This window comes from Bolinopsis microptera, unplaced genomic scaffold, assembly GCF_026151205.1.
Source record: "Bolinopsis microptera isolate Bmic1 unplaced genomic scaffold, MBARI_Bmic_1.0 sca1, whole genome shotgun sequence".
Classification (NCBI taxonomy): Eukaryota; Metazoa; Ctenophora; class Tentaculata; order Lobata; family Bolinopsidae; genus Bolinopsis; species Bolinopsis microptera.
Window position 1 is genome coordinate 26,193 of NW_026971773.1, and position 17,168 is coordinate 43,360.

Here is a 17,168-nt window from a genome sequence, read left to right on the forward strand (position 1 = left end):
AACGAAGATACGGGCAATTTTGTTCATTTTTTGGGGTATTTTCGCCTTAGTGTCCACATTTAAACAGATGTAAAGCAATAACTTACAGAGAATATGTAGTTTAGGCTTACCTTTCATATAAAGTAAGTCTCATTCAAAAATATTGATATTTGACCAATTTATGGGACGAAATCTACCAAATTTGATGCATATGCCCAAATATGGGCATATGGGGGGGGGTGTAACCCAAAAAAACCCAAAAAAACCCAATCCCAGTATGACCTTTTTCAAGGTAGGAGTTGGGTTTTTTTGGGTTTTTTACAAATTTTTCATTTGAAGGAAATAAAATCATGTAGGCACCTAGCAAAACAATTATCAGTACAACATCACTGTTGTGGTTCATCACTACAACATCACAATAGATATAATCGCTTAAATATCACCCAAAAGCAGTATTTTATTCACTGATGTGCTCAGAAGAAGTTGGCCATCCAGATATGATATCAGCCATATGTAATGCTCACTTCGATGGCCATGGCAAATTGAGTTAGTAGGGACGCAACTCACTGATGACCCCAACCCTGACCGCAACCGGTACGAGAGGAATAAAACCTTTCTTCTCACCTTCACGATCTCTGTTTCCGTTTTCCTGATCATCCGCTTAACGAGAAACCATGCTCTATCTCCAACTGAAAGAATCTTGCAGTTACCATCAGCTGCATGATCACATGTGATATTAAGTGATATCTTCGCTTGTTTATGGCCCTGGAGTCGCTAAAATCTTGACTGGGATGGCATTCGATCTCGCCCTCCATTGAGGCAAACCTCAACAGCCGTATCATGATGCAGAGCATCACCATACACAGTTACTATTTTCGCCCATTCCTCTGATGAGTCAGTATCCTCCACTTCCTCTTCTTCATCATCTGTTTCCGCTTCGTCACTCTCTGCTCCGTCAGAAGATGGTTGGAAAGCCTCTCCTTCAAAGCTATAGTGTTCTTGAAGGAGTTCTCTACCCCTTGAGACTCCCTTCTTCATAGCTTGTAAGGGTTAAAGCCCCTTATTTTTCTAGTGAAAGTGGTTGCCGGGTTAATTATTAATTACACTGCTATTACAGAAACTGATGACTCGGTCTCTACAACACGACAACCTATTTCTACAGAAAGTCAAACAAGAAAACATCAAAAAAACATGAACATCAATTGCATTGTATCATGTAAAAGGGCTGCTCAGGTTGGCACGTTTAACAATAGAACAGCCAGAGAACAGCACAAACGCATCGAACTTGAAGAACTATTTTCTCGAAGCAAGCTGCACAATGCGCACATCCTTGCCCTGTAAGAATCGAACATCGGGTAGTGCATGCTGATTGCTGAGAATACCAGAATAGAAAAGATGAACAAAGGGATTCATCCAGTGATCTCATCTGCGTGGAGAAACGCAGCTGGCGCTTCTCCACGCAGAGAAGATGATTCCTACTGGGAGAGTAGGAATCATCTTGACGAGGACAGCATATGAGGCTATAAATCTTAGTTATAAAATCTTACAGCGCAAGGATCCTCACCATGTCTCTTAATGGAAAGCCCAGGCTCACTGTCATCACATGCTACAGTCCTACAGAAGCCTCATCTGATGAGGACAATAATTTCTAAGGACGGACATGCCTTAGAAGAAGTTGAGGATTTTAGTACAACGGAGCACGACTTTAGGTTACGCAAGGCCAAGGCATGGGCTGCCTACCACAAAATGTAGGCTATATGGAGGTCCAATTTGCGCCGAGATTTAAAGATCCGTCTGTTCAAGCTACGGTTGAATCAATCTTCCTGTATGGAACGAAAACGTGGACAATAACAGAATCTTTGAAGAAAAGAATAGACGGATGTTACAGTAGAATGCTTCGGATGGCCCTAAACGTGGACTGGAGAGGACATCGCACCAACAAGGAGGTCTCGGATCACTCCCAAGAGTTATTTCGAAGATACAGGTCAGAAGAATGAGGTTGGCTGGGCACATCCAGCGACATGATGACCTGGCAGCACACCAACTTCTCCTTTGGGAACCTAGGGAGGGGTAGACCACCGCTCACCTTCGTCGATAAACTAATAAGTGACACTGGACTCAAGAACACTGGGGAGAGTAAGGAGCTTATGGCGGACAGAAAGCTTTGGAGACACATCATCGAGACTCGGACTCTGAAGCCGCCTTAAGTCAAGTAATTTAAGTCATGTGCTTTGACTTGCCCTTGACCTTCGTCATAGCCTCCTTTCATGACAGGAGAACACATTTGCCACATTTGGCACATTTCCACTTTGTGCATTCATATGGATTATATCTCGATGAACGAGACATCCTGTTTGCTATCGTGATAACATACTATCAATATAAACACACTTATAATATACTATGTAAACTATCTATTAAGTTAAGACATGAGAACAACACGTAGGTAAGACTCAGTGGGAAATAATTCACATTCAATGCAATTAATGAAATGGCTAGAATTTTGTTTAAATTTTGTTTAAAAACCCAAAAAAACCCAATCCCAGTATTACCTTTTCTTGGGTAGGAGTTGGGTTTTTTTGGGTTACACCCCCCCCCCCCCCCCCGGCATATGGTTTTTTGCTCATAACTCAGTCATTTTTTGTCCAATCTTGATGAAATTTCATATAAACGAGTTCAGGAGACCACTAGCTACAAGTAGAGCACCTTAAACCTGGGTTTTGGGCATGTTCAGGGTATTTGGCTAAATTGGGCCTAATTTGGACCAAATATGGGCGTGGCTGCCCCGCGGGCACCGTTTGGCGGTTCGGGTCCGGGACTCCCTCAAAAGTTCGGTCACTCGTCCTAGTTTGTTGGTCAACTACTATCTCGAAATCAAGTTTCACAAAAAAATACCCATTGCCCCCCCCCCCCCCCCCCCTCAATGATCAGTGAGTTTTGCCTAAGTACCATATTTGAACAAAAGTAGGTGTAGAAGACACGTAATTTGACGAAATTTGTCAATGGCGCACCACCTACTATAACTGATAACAACGTCGGACAATGTCCTTGGCAACACGATTTACCGTAATATCTAGAGGCTGGAACAAGTTTGTCATCTTGGCGGGGACTAGCTCATTACATGAACTATGTTGTTGAGTGCCATAATTTCGTTGACTTTTTCCGCCAAGTGACCCTTGAAAACATCATGTAATACTATTAGAACTTTCTGTGCCTCCGGCAGACCAAGGAGAACCTTTCCGTCGTTAACTTACGGCACAATAAAGTTCTCATAGTTGTCATATTCTGGACAAAAAGTTCTAAGTGGAAAAATTGTTGAAGAACATTCAACGGACTTTAAGTTGGACGGACCTTAAATGGACGGACTTTATTTGCACGGACATTAAGATGAACGTTAGGGCCTCCAGCGTTCAATTAATGTCCGTCCAAATAAGGTCCAATAAGGTACTTCTTTTCTACTGTGAGTTGTTCTCAAAACCCTTTGAACTCATTATTTGATGGTTCTTCTACCGATCATAGCCCTAAAATATGTTGTTTTTTAAAGTTAGCTAATACAAGCACTTGGTTATTGGGAAATGAGGTAAATTCGGTCACATTATATTAGCTAGCCGTCTATGTTACTGAAGGAAGTTGGGACAAACTCTAAAGAGGAACTGCGGGGGATATATGGAGGGGGTTATCTGGCGTAGATCGGACTTAGCTCCGACATAGTAGTAGTAGTAGTATATTATGGAATTTGAAATTTTCGGTGAAATCATTGCCAAAATCACTTATATCTGATTTTTTATTGAAAAGCGGGAAAACACTAATAGAAGGACGATACAGTTGATTCAAGTTAAGAGGGGGGGTTCACCCTGATTTTTCTGTTATCTCGAAACAAAGTTTCACAAAATTATATGAAATCGTTAAGGCCAGAGTAAATATTATTTTCTGAATCAATTTAATTTTTGATGTCAAAAACATTGCTGCTATTTACATATTTGTAGCTGCTTAACTTTTTTTTATAATTGAGGTTAACCGATCACAAAATTGACTATACAACATTGAGGTTAATAAAATTAAGGTTAATATTTTATTACACTCCATAATTTGTTGTTATTTCGGTCAGCAAATGTAAACAAATTTTAGGTTCATAATTATCAGAAAAAGAAATATCCAAACGTAATTAAATGAGGGTAACCTCTTAATTTAGGTATATATCGAAAATATATTAGATGATAGAGTTGTTATTTTTATCGTGAGATTACGACAAACAAATTTCTAAACAGATGTAGTGCTGATTTACTTCATTTTATCTCGAGAAAGTGTTGAAAATGAGGTTAACCAACACATTTGATACTTTAAGAATTATTTACACAAGATTCTTAATTTTTTTATGTACCACAATATCACAGTGAGGTATCTATTTGTATTCCAACTGTATAAAACTGTCGAATTTCGGGTAAAGTTAACCTCATATTTCGAGAACAGAGGCAAATATCAAAATTCTGTACAATAGAATTGTGGGTGACAGCCCAAGGAACACCTGTGCCAAGTTTCAGCTTCTGGGTGTGGCCAGTCTTCTCAACTTAGGGCGTTTTAACTTTTTACAGTTTAAGTTTAAGTTTTACATGTAATTACATACTACATAGTTACATGTAAACCTCAATATTTGGTGCGCGACATCTTAAAAACGCAAGGTCAGATTTCGGTCCGTATTTTTTCTTCTTGTTCGTCTCCAGCAGCTCTGATCAAATATGTAAAAACTGGAAAATCTATTTTTATCCCCCCCCCCCCCCCTCTGGCCTTAATAGGTTAAATTTCGAAACAATGATAACCATATCTTGATAAGAATTCAAGATTCTTCTTAACAATGTTGAGGTTAATTTTGCTAAATTACCGCTTGGTAGCCACTCTTAATTTGATTGGCTACTAGCATTTCTAGTAGTCCAAAAGTTACCACCTAGTGTGTAGTGGGCAGTCACTAACCACATGCCTGTGACATGGTTATGAGTAACCGGCTATTAAGTGATCACTTTTTAGTTGTACAATGGTTATGACATGGACATGACGCCTGTCTAACATGGTTATGACATGGTTATGACATGGTTAAGTTGTAAAATGGTCATGCTGTCGGGATTCTAGTCTATGACCTAAAGTTTTAGGGGCCCAAAGCTATCACATTTTGTTTGTGTTTCAAAATATGGGCATATAGTTTTTGGCTCAAAACAAGGCCATCGTTGTCCAAACTGGATTTAAATTCGTGTATGATTTCATGGGACTAACAACTGGCTTATTTTGTAAATCTTAACGAAGAATATAAATCTACTAATTGTAGATATATTAGAGTATATTAAAATACAGGTTTTTTCAGAGGATCCTGCTCCCGAAGAAGATCCTGCTCCCGAAGAAGATCCTGCTCCCGAAGAAGATCCTGCTCCGGAAGAAGAAGCTGATCACGAAGAAGAAGCTGATCACGAAGAAGATCCTGCTCCCGAAGAAGATCCTGCTCCCGAAGAAGAAGCTGATCCCGAAGAAGAAGCTGCTCCCGAAGAAAATCTTGCTCCCGAAGAAGATCCTGCTCCCGAAGAAGATCCTGCTCCCGAAGAAGATCCTGCTCCGGAAGAAGAAGCTGCTCCCGAAGAAGATCCTGCTCCCGAAGAAGAAGCTGTCGGCGGTAAGTTAAGGAATGACTTTGGTTCATTTCCCTCGTATAAATTTCTTAAATGTGTGACGGAATTGACCAGGTGGTACCTTTTAACGAAAAAAGTCGCTAAATATGTAGATAATTGTCATATGGAACTATTCTATGAACTGGAAATTCAAAAATGTTGTCAAACACGGCAGCAAGGGGCCGATGTTAACTCTGTCACGTTTTTATAGTGTGACAATGTCGGAATCTCACTGCCGGCCGAATTTAAGCGATATCTTATCATCTGATAAAGATATCGTTATGTGACCAAGTTTGCCTAGAGGATGAAACGATTGTCCTAACCATGGATGGTTTATATACCATATAGTTTCATAGTGTGACAAATTTTACCTCATCGACCATCGCGCTATTTAATAGGGCTACCAATATCCTCAAACGTCAATGAACGTGTCCTTAAATAAAATTTACCTTATCTGTCTTACAAGTATCTGACTGAAAAGCCGCACAATGTTTTGAGTATACGAGGTTTGTGATGTTATTTGGGTTTATTGGGGTCTATAGATCAAAAAAAATTTGGGTAGACAAAAAGTTATGTGTCCACCAGGTCTGTGGCCACGCCCTTTTATATGATCGTGGGAAAATCTTACCTTTTCCTAATATAAATTCATATTTGCTCAATCAAAGCAAGTAGGGTATCAAATCTAATGTTTTTTTACCCAAGAAATCGATTGGTGACATCTATTTGACTTTCAGACCACTCCCAGATAAGATAACCACGCCCATATTTACAATTGAGCATCAAAATTCCCAAAAATGTAAGCAATTTTTTTGGGCAAGTTGGGTGTTGAGACCTATGTTTTTTGACCCAAGAAATCGATTGGTGATATCTATTTGACATTCAGACCACTCCCAGATAAGATAACCACGCCCATATTTACAATCGAGCGCCAAGAATTCCCAAATACTCATATGGATCTGAAGACATTCCCGTCTATATAACTTCCGGCCCAGGGTTTGAGACTTGGAATAGCTCAAGTGACCCATCAGAAACAAATTTGGCCTGGGTAGAAATTGTTACTATGGTGCAGTTTTGCGCAATTGACCACGCCCTTTTTTTAGCACTTTTGCGACTTTAAAATCAAAATAACTCCGCTTCTAATTGGAATTAAAAGCTCAACTTGGCTTTACAGTTGTTCAGAATCATCACATTTAGGGGGGTAGAGCATATTTCTAAAGTCACTAGACATCAGGTTGTTGAGTTATATGACCACACCCTTTTTTAGGCGGGGTGCAACACCTAACCCCGTCAATCCCGCTAATCCCGCCAATTCCCGCGTAATCCTGCCAAATCCCGCGTAATCCCGCCTAATTCCGCGTAATCCCGCCTAATTCCGCGTAATCCCGCCTAATTCCGCGTAATCCCGCCTAATTCCGCAAGTGCGGGGTTAGACGGAAATTGGCGGGGTTATGTGCAACATCTAACCCCACCAATCCCGCCTAATCCCGCCAAATCCCGCGTGATCCCGCCAAATCCCGCCTAATTCCGCAAGTGCGGGGTTAGACGGAAATTGGCGGGGTTATGTGTTGCACCCCGCCTTTTTTTCTCTCGCGAGTCATCATTTGCACACTAAATACAAGATATCTCGGCTTCTGATTGAGCTAGGTGCTTATCCGGGGCATTAACTTGTTCAAAATCATCAGTTTAAGTAGAGCATAATTTCAAAGTCCTCAAAGATCAGGTTGTTGAGTTATATGGCCAAAACCTATTTTTACGCTCTTGCAAGTAGCAATTGCAGCGCTTAAAATTAAAATTACTCAGCTTCTGATTGGAGTTAGGAGCTAAACTCGGGCATCAAAATGGTAAGAATTATCATATGGAGTGGGGTAGAACGTGGTTTCAGTCCTCAGACATCAGGTTGTTGAGGTATTAGGCCAAAACCTATTTTAACGCTCTCGCCAGTAGCAATTATAGCACTTAAAATCAATATAACTCGGTTTCTGATTGGAGTAAAGAGCTAAACTCTTAAATGGTCAGAATTATCATATTAAGTGGGGTTAAGCATAATTTAAAAGTCCTCAAACATCAGGTTGCTGAGGTATTAGGCCAAAACCTATTTTAACGCTCTCGCCAGTAGCAATTATAGCACTTAAAATCAATATAACTCGGTTTCTGATTGGAGTAAAGAGCTAAACTCTTAAATGGTCAGAATTATCATATTAAGTAGGGTAGAGCATAATTTCAAAGTCCTCAAAGATCAGGTTGTTGAGTTTTTTGGCCAAAATCTATTTTTACGCTCTTGCAAGTAGCAATTGCAGCGCTTAAAATTAAAATTACTCAGCTTCTGATTGGAGTTAGGAGCTAAACTCGGGCATCAAAATGGTAAGAATTATCATATGGAGTGGGGTAGAACGTGGTTTCAGTCCTCAGACATCAGGTTGTTGAGGTAATAGGCCAAAACCTATTTTAACGCTCTCGCCAGTAGCAATTATAGCACTTAAAATCAATATAACTCGGTTTCTGATTGGAGTAAAGAGCTAAACTCTTAAATGGTCAGAATTATCATATTAAGTGGGGTTAAGCATAATTTAAAAGTCCTCAAACATCAGGTTGCTGAGGTTTTTGGCCAAAACCTATTTTTACGCTCTTGCGAGTAGCAATTGCAGCGCTTAAAATTAAAATTACTCAGCCTCTGATTGGAGTTAGGAGCTAAACTCGGGCAGTAAAATGGTCAGAATTATCACATTAAGTTGGGTTTCAAAGTCCTCAGACATCAGGTTGTTAAGTTGTTAGGCAACACCATATTTCTAAGCACTTACGGGCATATTTCAAAACTATAGAATGTTACGGTGTGACAATTTTACCGATTTTTTCCGAAAAATGTCCAAGAAAACAGGTTCATTATTGGTTAAATTATGTTTCTAAGGCTTTTCAAACCTATGATTTACATATCTGCCAAAGAAAATAGTGAGAAATCAATCCGTTTTTGAGTAATTAAAAGTCGAAATTTCGTTACGGAGTGACTAGATAAATTTTAAGATTTTGGTACACCCATATTCTGACCTAATTTTTATCTCAGATATTCTTGAAAGTTGCATTTTGACGGCTTCCAGGCACTTTTCAGACATTTTCCTTCAATAATTAATCAAGAAAAAGTGTGTATTGCCTAAGGAATAAAAAATTTGAGGCTTCAAAAATGTTGGGGATTGTTACAGAGTGACTTTTACGGAGTGACGCATCAAACAGTCTCTCATTCCACTCGAATTTTTCATCATTTTTCATCCTGTTCCTGGCTCTAAATAGTAGAATTCTTTTCAAAATTAGATAGATAACACTTAAACAAGGTAGACACACAAATTTATTGATGTGAAATAAATCAAATCTGGTACAATTCATATAAGTCTTGATCACAATTATGAATAAAAATACGATCATGTGATAAAAATCAACCCTGGAGCTTACAACTCTGTAAATTTCCCTTAAAATACAGCACATTTAAATCACTGTTTGAAAAATATAAACAACTGCATAAAAATCAGTCTCATTGGTTTAACTTTCTACAAATATTACTCGGTTAAGAATCTGTTACAGAGTGACATATCATAATGAAATGTTTAAAAATCTGGGCTTATTTGTTTAAAGTTATAAACTGTACAATGTACACAGATTAACGAAAATTTAAACCTTTACACCCCACTTATAAGCAAGTTCAGGTACTTCAAACTCTATTCTCCTCCCTGTTCCCGGCAAAAGCTTCGGCATACCAATAGCTCCTTTCACGTCACTAAGTTCGTAATCATGGACGTCCTCTTTGTCAGGCCATTTCCAGATTGATCCAGGTTTTCCAGCTGGTACAAGGCACTTAACGGTAAGGTTACTGCTGTCTGGCTTGCCAATAACTTTTCCTGGGTAAAGTTCACCCTCCTGGGTAAAGTTCACCCTCCCAGTTAACAATCACGAATTGATCAATGTTGTAAGTTTCACAGCTGTTAGAAGATGATGGTGTTTCCTCCTCTCCAATAACTGTTGTTGAAGTCGTCTGAGCAGATGATTCATCGGCAAACTCTTCTTTATCAAAGATCCATCAACTGACGTGTCCCTAAAGGTAAGGATGCAGCTGTTATCTTTGAAAGAACGGACAATGTGGTGCACTTTCAAGGTTCCTGGAACTGGTCTTGCTTTCCTTCTGCACTCCTCTTCCATACCTGAGGCTAGATCTCCAACATACACGACATTGATTGACTTGAGAAGACTGTCAGCATAGGTTGCAAACTCCTTTGGTGTATTTATGACAATAAAAAAATTCGTTACGGAGTGACAATGTCCCTTGAATTTGTCACTCCGTAACACAGCGTTACGGAGTGACCAAAGTTTGGCTCATCATATCTCCTCTTAAATTATAATGTTATCAATCGAAAATGTTGGAAAATCTTAGTGTAAGGTCACTGAGATACTTCAGAAAATATGGAATGGAATAGGCGTGTAGTTAAGAGAATAGATAACTTTTTTACACTTTTTTGTTACGGAGTGACAAAATTTTTAAAACCACATTTTCCCCATGTTAGCTCTTTCTCCTTGATTGGGCTTTATATCAGTCTGTAAAAATGAAATCTCATATACTAACACACAAAATTTGGGTTTAGTTCAAGCAAAGGCCTAATCTAGAGACGTTATGAAGTAGAGCACACTTTTGAGGATTGTTTTAGTGTCGATGATAGAATGAGCTATTTTTGCATGATAGAGTAGATTGATGTCTCCAATATTGCAGATTTTCAAAGTATAAAGTTCAAACATTCTAAAATTTCCAAAATTGGATTGATAAAAGCATTTTTAAAATTTCCTCCAAGTGGAACCAGTTTTGAAATATGCCCTTACTTGCAATAATTACAACACTCAATTAAAGATATCTCGGCTTCTGATCGGAGTTCGGTGCTTAGCCTGGGCATGAAGATATTTAGAATTAGAGCAGTACTAAGGGGAGTAGAGGTTCTACCTGATGTCTGAGTACTCTATTCAATGCGAAGCTTTGATCATTTTAATGTCCAAGATTAACACTCAACTCCAACCAGAAGCGGAAATATCTTAGTATTTCATTATGAAATGCTGTTATCACGAATGCATAAACTACTAATACTACTACTACTATGTCAGAACTAAGTCCGATCTACGCCAGATAACCCCCTCCATATATCCCTGTCCCGCATCAGGGTTCGCAGTTCCTCTTTAGAGTTTGTCCCAACTACCTTCAGTAACATAGACAAGTAGCTTTGTCTTGGTCACGTAAAGGTTATGGTCTATTAACTCATCAACCTGATACCAGAGGACTTTGAGATCACTACTCAATGTGATAGTTCTGAACATAATAAGCATGTTAATGGCCAAATTCAGCTTCGAACAAGGCCTGACCGAGGCCGAGGAAAAATCGCTATTCCTCGGTAAAACCGAGGCCAAAAACTCGGTCGACCCTTCGCTTCGAACTCCGATCAGAAACCGAGTTATATTGATTTTAAGTGCTATAATTGCTACTGGCGAGAGCGTTAAAATAGGTTTTGGCCTAATACCTCAACAACCTGATGTCTGGGGACTGAAACCACGTTCTACCCCACTCCATATGATAATTCTTACCATTTTGATGCCCGAGTTTAGCTCCTAACTCCAATCAGAAGCTGAGTAATTTTAATTTTAAGCGCTGCAATTGCTACTTGCAAGAGCGTAAAAATAGGTTTTGGCCAAAAAACTCAACAACCTGATCTTTGAGGACTTTGAAATTATGCTCTACTTAAACTGATGATTTTGAACAAGTTAATGCCCCGGATAAGCACCTAGCTCAATCAGAAGCCGAGATATCTTGTATTTAGTGTGCAAATTATGACTCGCGAGAGAAAAAAGGGTGTGGTCATATAACTCAACAACCTGATGTCTAGTGACTTTAGAAATATGCTCTACCCCCCTAAATGTGATAATTCTGAACAACTGTAAAGCCAAGTTGAGCTTTTAATTCCAATTAGAAGCGGAGTTATTTTGATTTTAAAGTCGCAAAAGTGCCAAAAAAGGGCGTGGTCAATTGCGCAAAACTGCACCATAGTAACAATTTCTACCCAGGCCAAATTTGTTTCTGATGGGTCACTTGAGCTATTCCATGTCTCAAACCCTGGGCCGGAAGTTATATAGACGGGAATGTCTTCAGATCCATATGAGTATTTGGGAATTCTTGGCGCTCGATTGTAAATATGGGCGTGGTTATCTTATCTGGGAGTGGTCTGAATGTCAAATAGATATCACCAATCGATTTCTTGGGTCAAAAAACATAGGTCTCAACACCCAACTTGCCCAAAAAAATTGCTTACATTTTTGGGAATTTTGATGCTCGATTGTAAATATTGGCGTGGTTATCTTATCTGGGAGTGGTCTGAATGTCAAATAGATATCACCAATCGATTTCTTGGGTCAAAAAACATTAGTTTTGATACCCTACTTGCTTTGATTGAGCAAATATGAATTTATATTAGGAAAAGGTAAGATTTTCCCACGATCATATAAAAGGGCGTGGCCACAGACATGGTGGACACATAACTTTTTGTCTACCCACATTTTTTTTGATCTATAGACCCCAATAAACCCAAATAACATCACAAACCTCGTATACTCAAAACATTGTGCGGCTTTTCAGTCAGATACAGGATTCATTATTTGTTAGAAACAGCTGAGGCATGAAAATATTTAACAAATTTAACCGTGCAAAATTTTAAACGTACAAGTGCGTACGTTTATTGCTTCTATGAGTACAATTTTATTGCCTTTATTAAATATAGGACAGTGGAATTATACATGAATTGATGTTAACATTATAAACTATTCATGCAACACTCAGTAGTACAATACTTTACTCCATCAGGAGGTAAGATAAAGTGGAGATCTGACGGTAGATGTGGTATATACTATCCCCTCCCTGATAACAGTCTTGCTGAGTGTGACCCTGATGGGGAGAACCCGTGTTGTAGTTACGAGTATTATGGTAGGTGTGGTAACTCGGCTGAGTACTGCTCTTGTCCTGACTGTGTAGACTACAGAGTTATATATAGGGACTGGAGAGAATCAGGAGGTAAGAGAAAGTGGAGGTATGACGGTGGATGTGGTAGTGATTATCAACTCCCTGATAACAGTCCTGCTGAGTGTGACCCTGATGGGGAGAACCCGTGTTGTAATGACTGGTATGGTGTGTGTGGTAACACGGCTGGGCACTGCTCTTGTTCTGATTGTGTAAACTACACCTTTGTAAGGGAGTGGAGAGAATCAGGTGGTAAGATAAAGTGGAGGTATGACGGTAGATGTGGTAGTGATTATCAACTCCCTGATAACAGTCTTGCTGAGTGTGACCCTGATGGGGAGAACCCGTGTTGTGGTGGCGTTTGGGGTAATGTGTGTGGTAACACGGCTGATCACTGCTCTTGTTCTGATTGTGTAAACTACACCTTTGTAAGGGAGTGGAGAGAATCAGGTGGTAAGATAAAGTGGAGGTATGACGGTAGATGTGGTAGTTGGGATCCCCTCCCTGATGGCAGTCCTGCTGAGTGTGACCCTGATGGGGAGAACCCGTGTTGTAATGGCTGGTGGTGTGGTAACACAGCTGGGCACTGCTCTTGTTCTGACTGCGTTGACTACAGAGTTATATATAGGGACTGGAGAGAATCAGGAGGTAAGAGAAAGTGGAGGTATGACGGTAGATGTGGTAGTAGGCATCGCCTCCCTGATAACAGTCCTGCTGAGTGTGACCCTGATGGGGAGAACCCGTGTTGTGGCTATTATGATGATGTGTGTGGTAACACGGCTAAGTACTGCTCTTGTCGTCGCTGTGTAGACTACAGTGTCATATATAGGGACTGGAGAGAATCAGGAGGTAAGAGAAAGTGGAGATATGACGGTGGATGTGGTAGTGATTATCCCCTCCCTGATAACAGTCCTGGTGAGTGTAACCCTGACGGGGAGGACCCGTGTTGTGGTGATAATGGATGGTGTGGTAACACGGCTTATTACTGTTCTTGTCCTGACTGTGTAGACTACAGTATAGTAAGCGAACTGAGAAAATCAGGAGAAAATTGTACAGTAGCAAAAGTAGGCGGGTTTCTGAAAAATGCGTGTTTCAATGATAACAAGAAACGACACTATTTCAAGTGTACCCACTCTGATGACGTGTACTTTAGACAGAATAGTGGGATGCTTTGGAAGCAGCTTGAGAGTGTTTCTACAGTGTGTGAGAAAGATCCCCACATGTATCAGGCATGTGGGTTAAACACAGAAATAACAAACACAGATGTGCTGTGTGGAGGCTTGTTTTGCGATAACAATTATACCAGATGTGATGAGAACTGCAGTGTAGATAAGGATTGTCCCGTATCACAAATCAATAGCACGCCTGACCCACAAGAGTACACTGTAACTAGTCAAGCTCCTTATTATGATAAATATATTAGTACTGGATTGTACCAAACAACAGAGCTGATCTGTAATGATAAATGTGACTCTAGAACCAAGTGTATAGATGAAAGTGATTGTAACGGGTATAAATACGGAGTTAACTGCACAATTACTCACAGATATAATGGGAGGAACAAGTATCTTCCTGTACAGAATATATGTGACGGAGGCAGATACTGTGATAAAGGAGAGGATGAACAGGACTGTAATGTAACTGAAACTACCCCACACACGTGTACACATTACGGCATTAAAGTGTGGAATAACAAGATTAAAACAGTACCTATATTGAAATATACTAGGTGCTCAGTATTTGATATAAAGGAGGACATCTATCCATACTGTTTCATCTATTTAGATCAGACTAACTGTTCTGATAGTGAGCGAGTAGGAGGGTATTGTGATATTAATGGGTATAACTCGAGTGTTTCTAAGTACATGTTGTGTTATGAAAAGGATGAGAAGACTAGTTTACCAGTAAAGTTATGTGACGATAACCTTCAAAACAGCTGTATATCACCGTCTACTTCCACTGATTGTAGAGTACACAAACACAGGATGTGTGACGGAGTGTGGGATTGTACTGATGGAAGTGACGAACTAAATGACATGTGTGAATACATGACGAAGAGATTTCAATGTGTCCGTAGGTTTAACTTTGAAATAAGTATGCATGTCGGAATACCAGTTTCTTGGATAATGGACAATGAGACGGATTGTATGGATGGAATGGATGAACAGGTTGAGCTTGGGGGCTTAAGTTTCTGTGGCAATCACGATGACAAAACCTATCGTTTTAAAGAAAGTGATGAAACTTGCAAAAACGTCTATCTGTGTCCGAAAGGTGATAAACCATACGTTCAATTCGAACAACTCTGTGATGGAGTGGAGACGTGTGGTGACGGTGCAGAGAATGAGGTTTGTAGGATCGCTAGAGATTTGCCAACGATCAATAAGACCGCTCTTTATCACAGATCAAGTCGAGATTTATGCGAGGACACTAACTGTGAAGTGAAAGAATTCATACGACCCTGGATTGATGTATTCGGAATAACAAAGTCAGAGTTAATCGTTCCGACCTCTAAGGTTAATTGCAGCTATTTGTTTGGTGAATATTACCTGTTTCTCAGTTGCATGGAGCTATGTCTAGATGCCCCATGTCTTCTAAATAAAAACAGAACATTGTTATACAATTCATGTCCTGGACAATATCCTGATCGAGTATATACACTTGCTAACAACTCTTTTCTAACGTTTGTTGAGAACTCAACGAAAGGCCAATATCACCAGGACTATTTTCAATGCAATAACAGTATATGTGTGGAATACAAGCAAGTGTGTGATCTCATAGATGACTGTGGGGACATGAGTGACGAGTTGAATTGTGCAAATCACATGATTTGTGAAGACACTTTGAACTCAACTAAACATCAGTTTATTTCCTTATCGCAGAGATGTGATGGCATATACGATTGCTTTGACCTTTCAGACGAATGCAATACCGATTGTGAGAAAAGAATACTTGGAAACTGGATACTGCAGGTATTATGCTGGGTCATGGGTGTACTAGCATTGATCTTCAACTCATACACCGTATTCCGTGGGTTGATAACTCTTCATCATAGTAGGACTGGAAGTATGTTAACTAATAAGGCAATGGTCAGTCTTATCGGAATAGGGGATCTATTTATCGGATTATACTTAATTATGTTGTCTTTCTATGATAGTTTTGTACATGGGAACGGGTTTTGCAGGAATCAAGCCGAATGGTACACCGGAACAGCATGCTCCATATTAGGGGTCATCAGCACAGTTGGATCACAAGTGTCCCTTTTCGCAATGACAGCTTTAAGTATCATCAGAATGTATAAGCTCACTTTTAAGAAAATGAGTATTCCAGGCCCTGCAAACAGAAGTACTACTATCAAACTCGCTTCCCTAGTCACCGGAATTATCGCTGCTTCAATAGCTATAGCTGTTACACCATTGATACCTTCATTAGAGGAATATTTTGTACAAGGAATGTACTATGATCCCATCTACAAAGTGTTCATAGGCTTCCCCAACAAAGAGAAACATGTCAATGTTCTTCAAGCTCATTATAATACCACTAACATAACTACGGATTTAACCTGGAAACAAATCGGTGATAAGGTGGACGGTATGTTCACTCAGGAACATGGACTTTTGAGTAGACGTCCAGTTCATTTTTATGGTAACGACGGTGTCTGCTTATTCAAGTACTTTGTTCGGAGTGACGATGCAAGAAGAATCAGACAATCGATAGAAAGTAGAGCAGACTTAACTGATCATAAAGGAGATCCAGTAGTTTGGCTTATGCTTGGTGTCAACTTAGTTTGCTTCATCATCATCACTTTTTGCTACATAGTTATCAATATCCAGACAAGGATTTCTTCACGGAGATCAGGACAGCATCATACCCCAGAAAGAGTGAGGGACAATAGGGCTCTACAGAATAAAATTACTCTCATTGTTGCGACTGATTTCCTTTGCTGGGTACCATTTATTGTTATAAGCGGTTTGCATAATCTTGGCGTTTTTGATGCAACTAAATGGTATGTTACGTATGCGATGATAGTTCTTCCTCTTAATTCTGTTATCAACCCGCTGATATACGAAAAAACTTTAACAGAGTTCCTAGGCAGAAAGTTGGGAGATGTAAAGAGACTTATCAGGCTAAGTATCTCCGCAGTCGTATATTCTATTACAAGATTCATTTCGACGATGACTGAAGACATACAGAGCGGGAACAATGATCTGGATGTCATACAGATGGAACATATAAGAGTACAAGAGGATCAGGAACTTTCAGATCAAGTATTAGCTGAGACAGAAAATCTGTAAGGTGTTTATTGTATGATACTTGCTACTTATATTTTACAGTTCTGACTTCATAGTTCGTGTATATATGTAACATTTGTATTTAAAATTTAATTGTAATCGATTAATTCAGTTTGCTGCTACCGCGTAGTAAGCCTTTGCGTGTGTATACTTGTACATTACTATACAATGTACACCACGGAGGATGATTCACATTTGACCCGATCTCAGAAGAAACTCAAG

The 17,168-nt window shown here is 39.6% G+C and overlaps 2 protein-coding genes across 2 annotated transcripts in view; one reads left to right on the plus strand and one right to left on the minus strand.

Annotated features, from left to right (window-relative positions):
• LOC134825636 (dnaJ homolog subfamily C member 13-like) overlaps positions 1–17,168 on the minus strand; it is a gene marked incomplete at its 3' end in the record, with an annotated part of 47,435 nt that overhangs the window by 23,032 nt on the left and 7,235 nt on the right.
• On the plus strand, positions 1,342–16,999 carry LOC134825637 (uncharacterized). Its single transcript, XM_063837839.1, has 3 exons — positions 1,342–1,465; positions 5,333–5,635; positions 12,505–16,999. Exons 1-3 carry the CDS (start codon positions 1,342–1,344, stop codon positions 16,947–16,949), a joined length of 4,872 nt encoding a protein of 1,623 aa, XP_063693909.1. The 3' UTR covers positions 16,950–16,999.

Bases quoted from the DNA above. Each gene is read 5' to 3' on its own strand.
- LOC134825637 (XM_063837839.1), top strand. From the start codon at position 1,342: ATGCTGATTGCTGAGAATACCAGAATAGAAAAGATGAACAAAGGGATT. The intron at 1,466-5,332 runs GTAGGAATCATC...AGGTTTTTTCAG, and splicing joins AGATGATTCCTACTGGGAGA to AGGATCCTGCTCCCGAAGAA. The intron at 5,636-12,504 runs GTAAGTTAAGGA...TTACTCCATCAG, and splicing joins CGAAGAAGAAGCTGTCGGCG to GAGGTAAGATAAAGTGGAGA.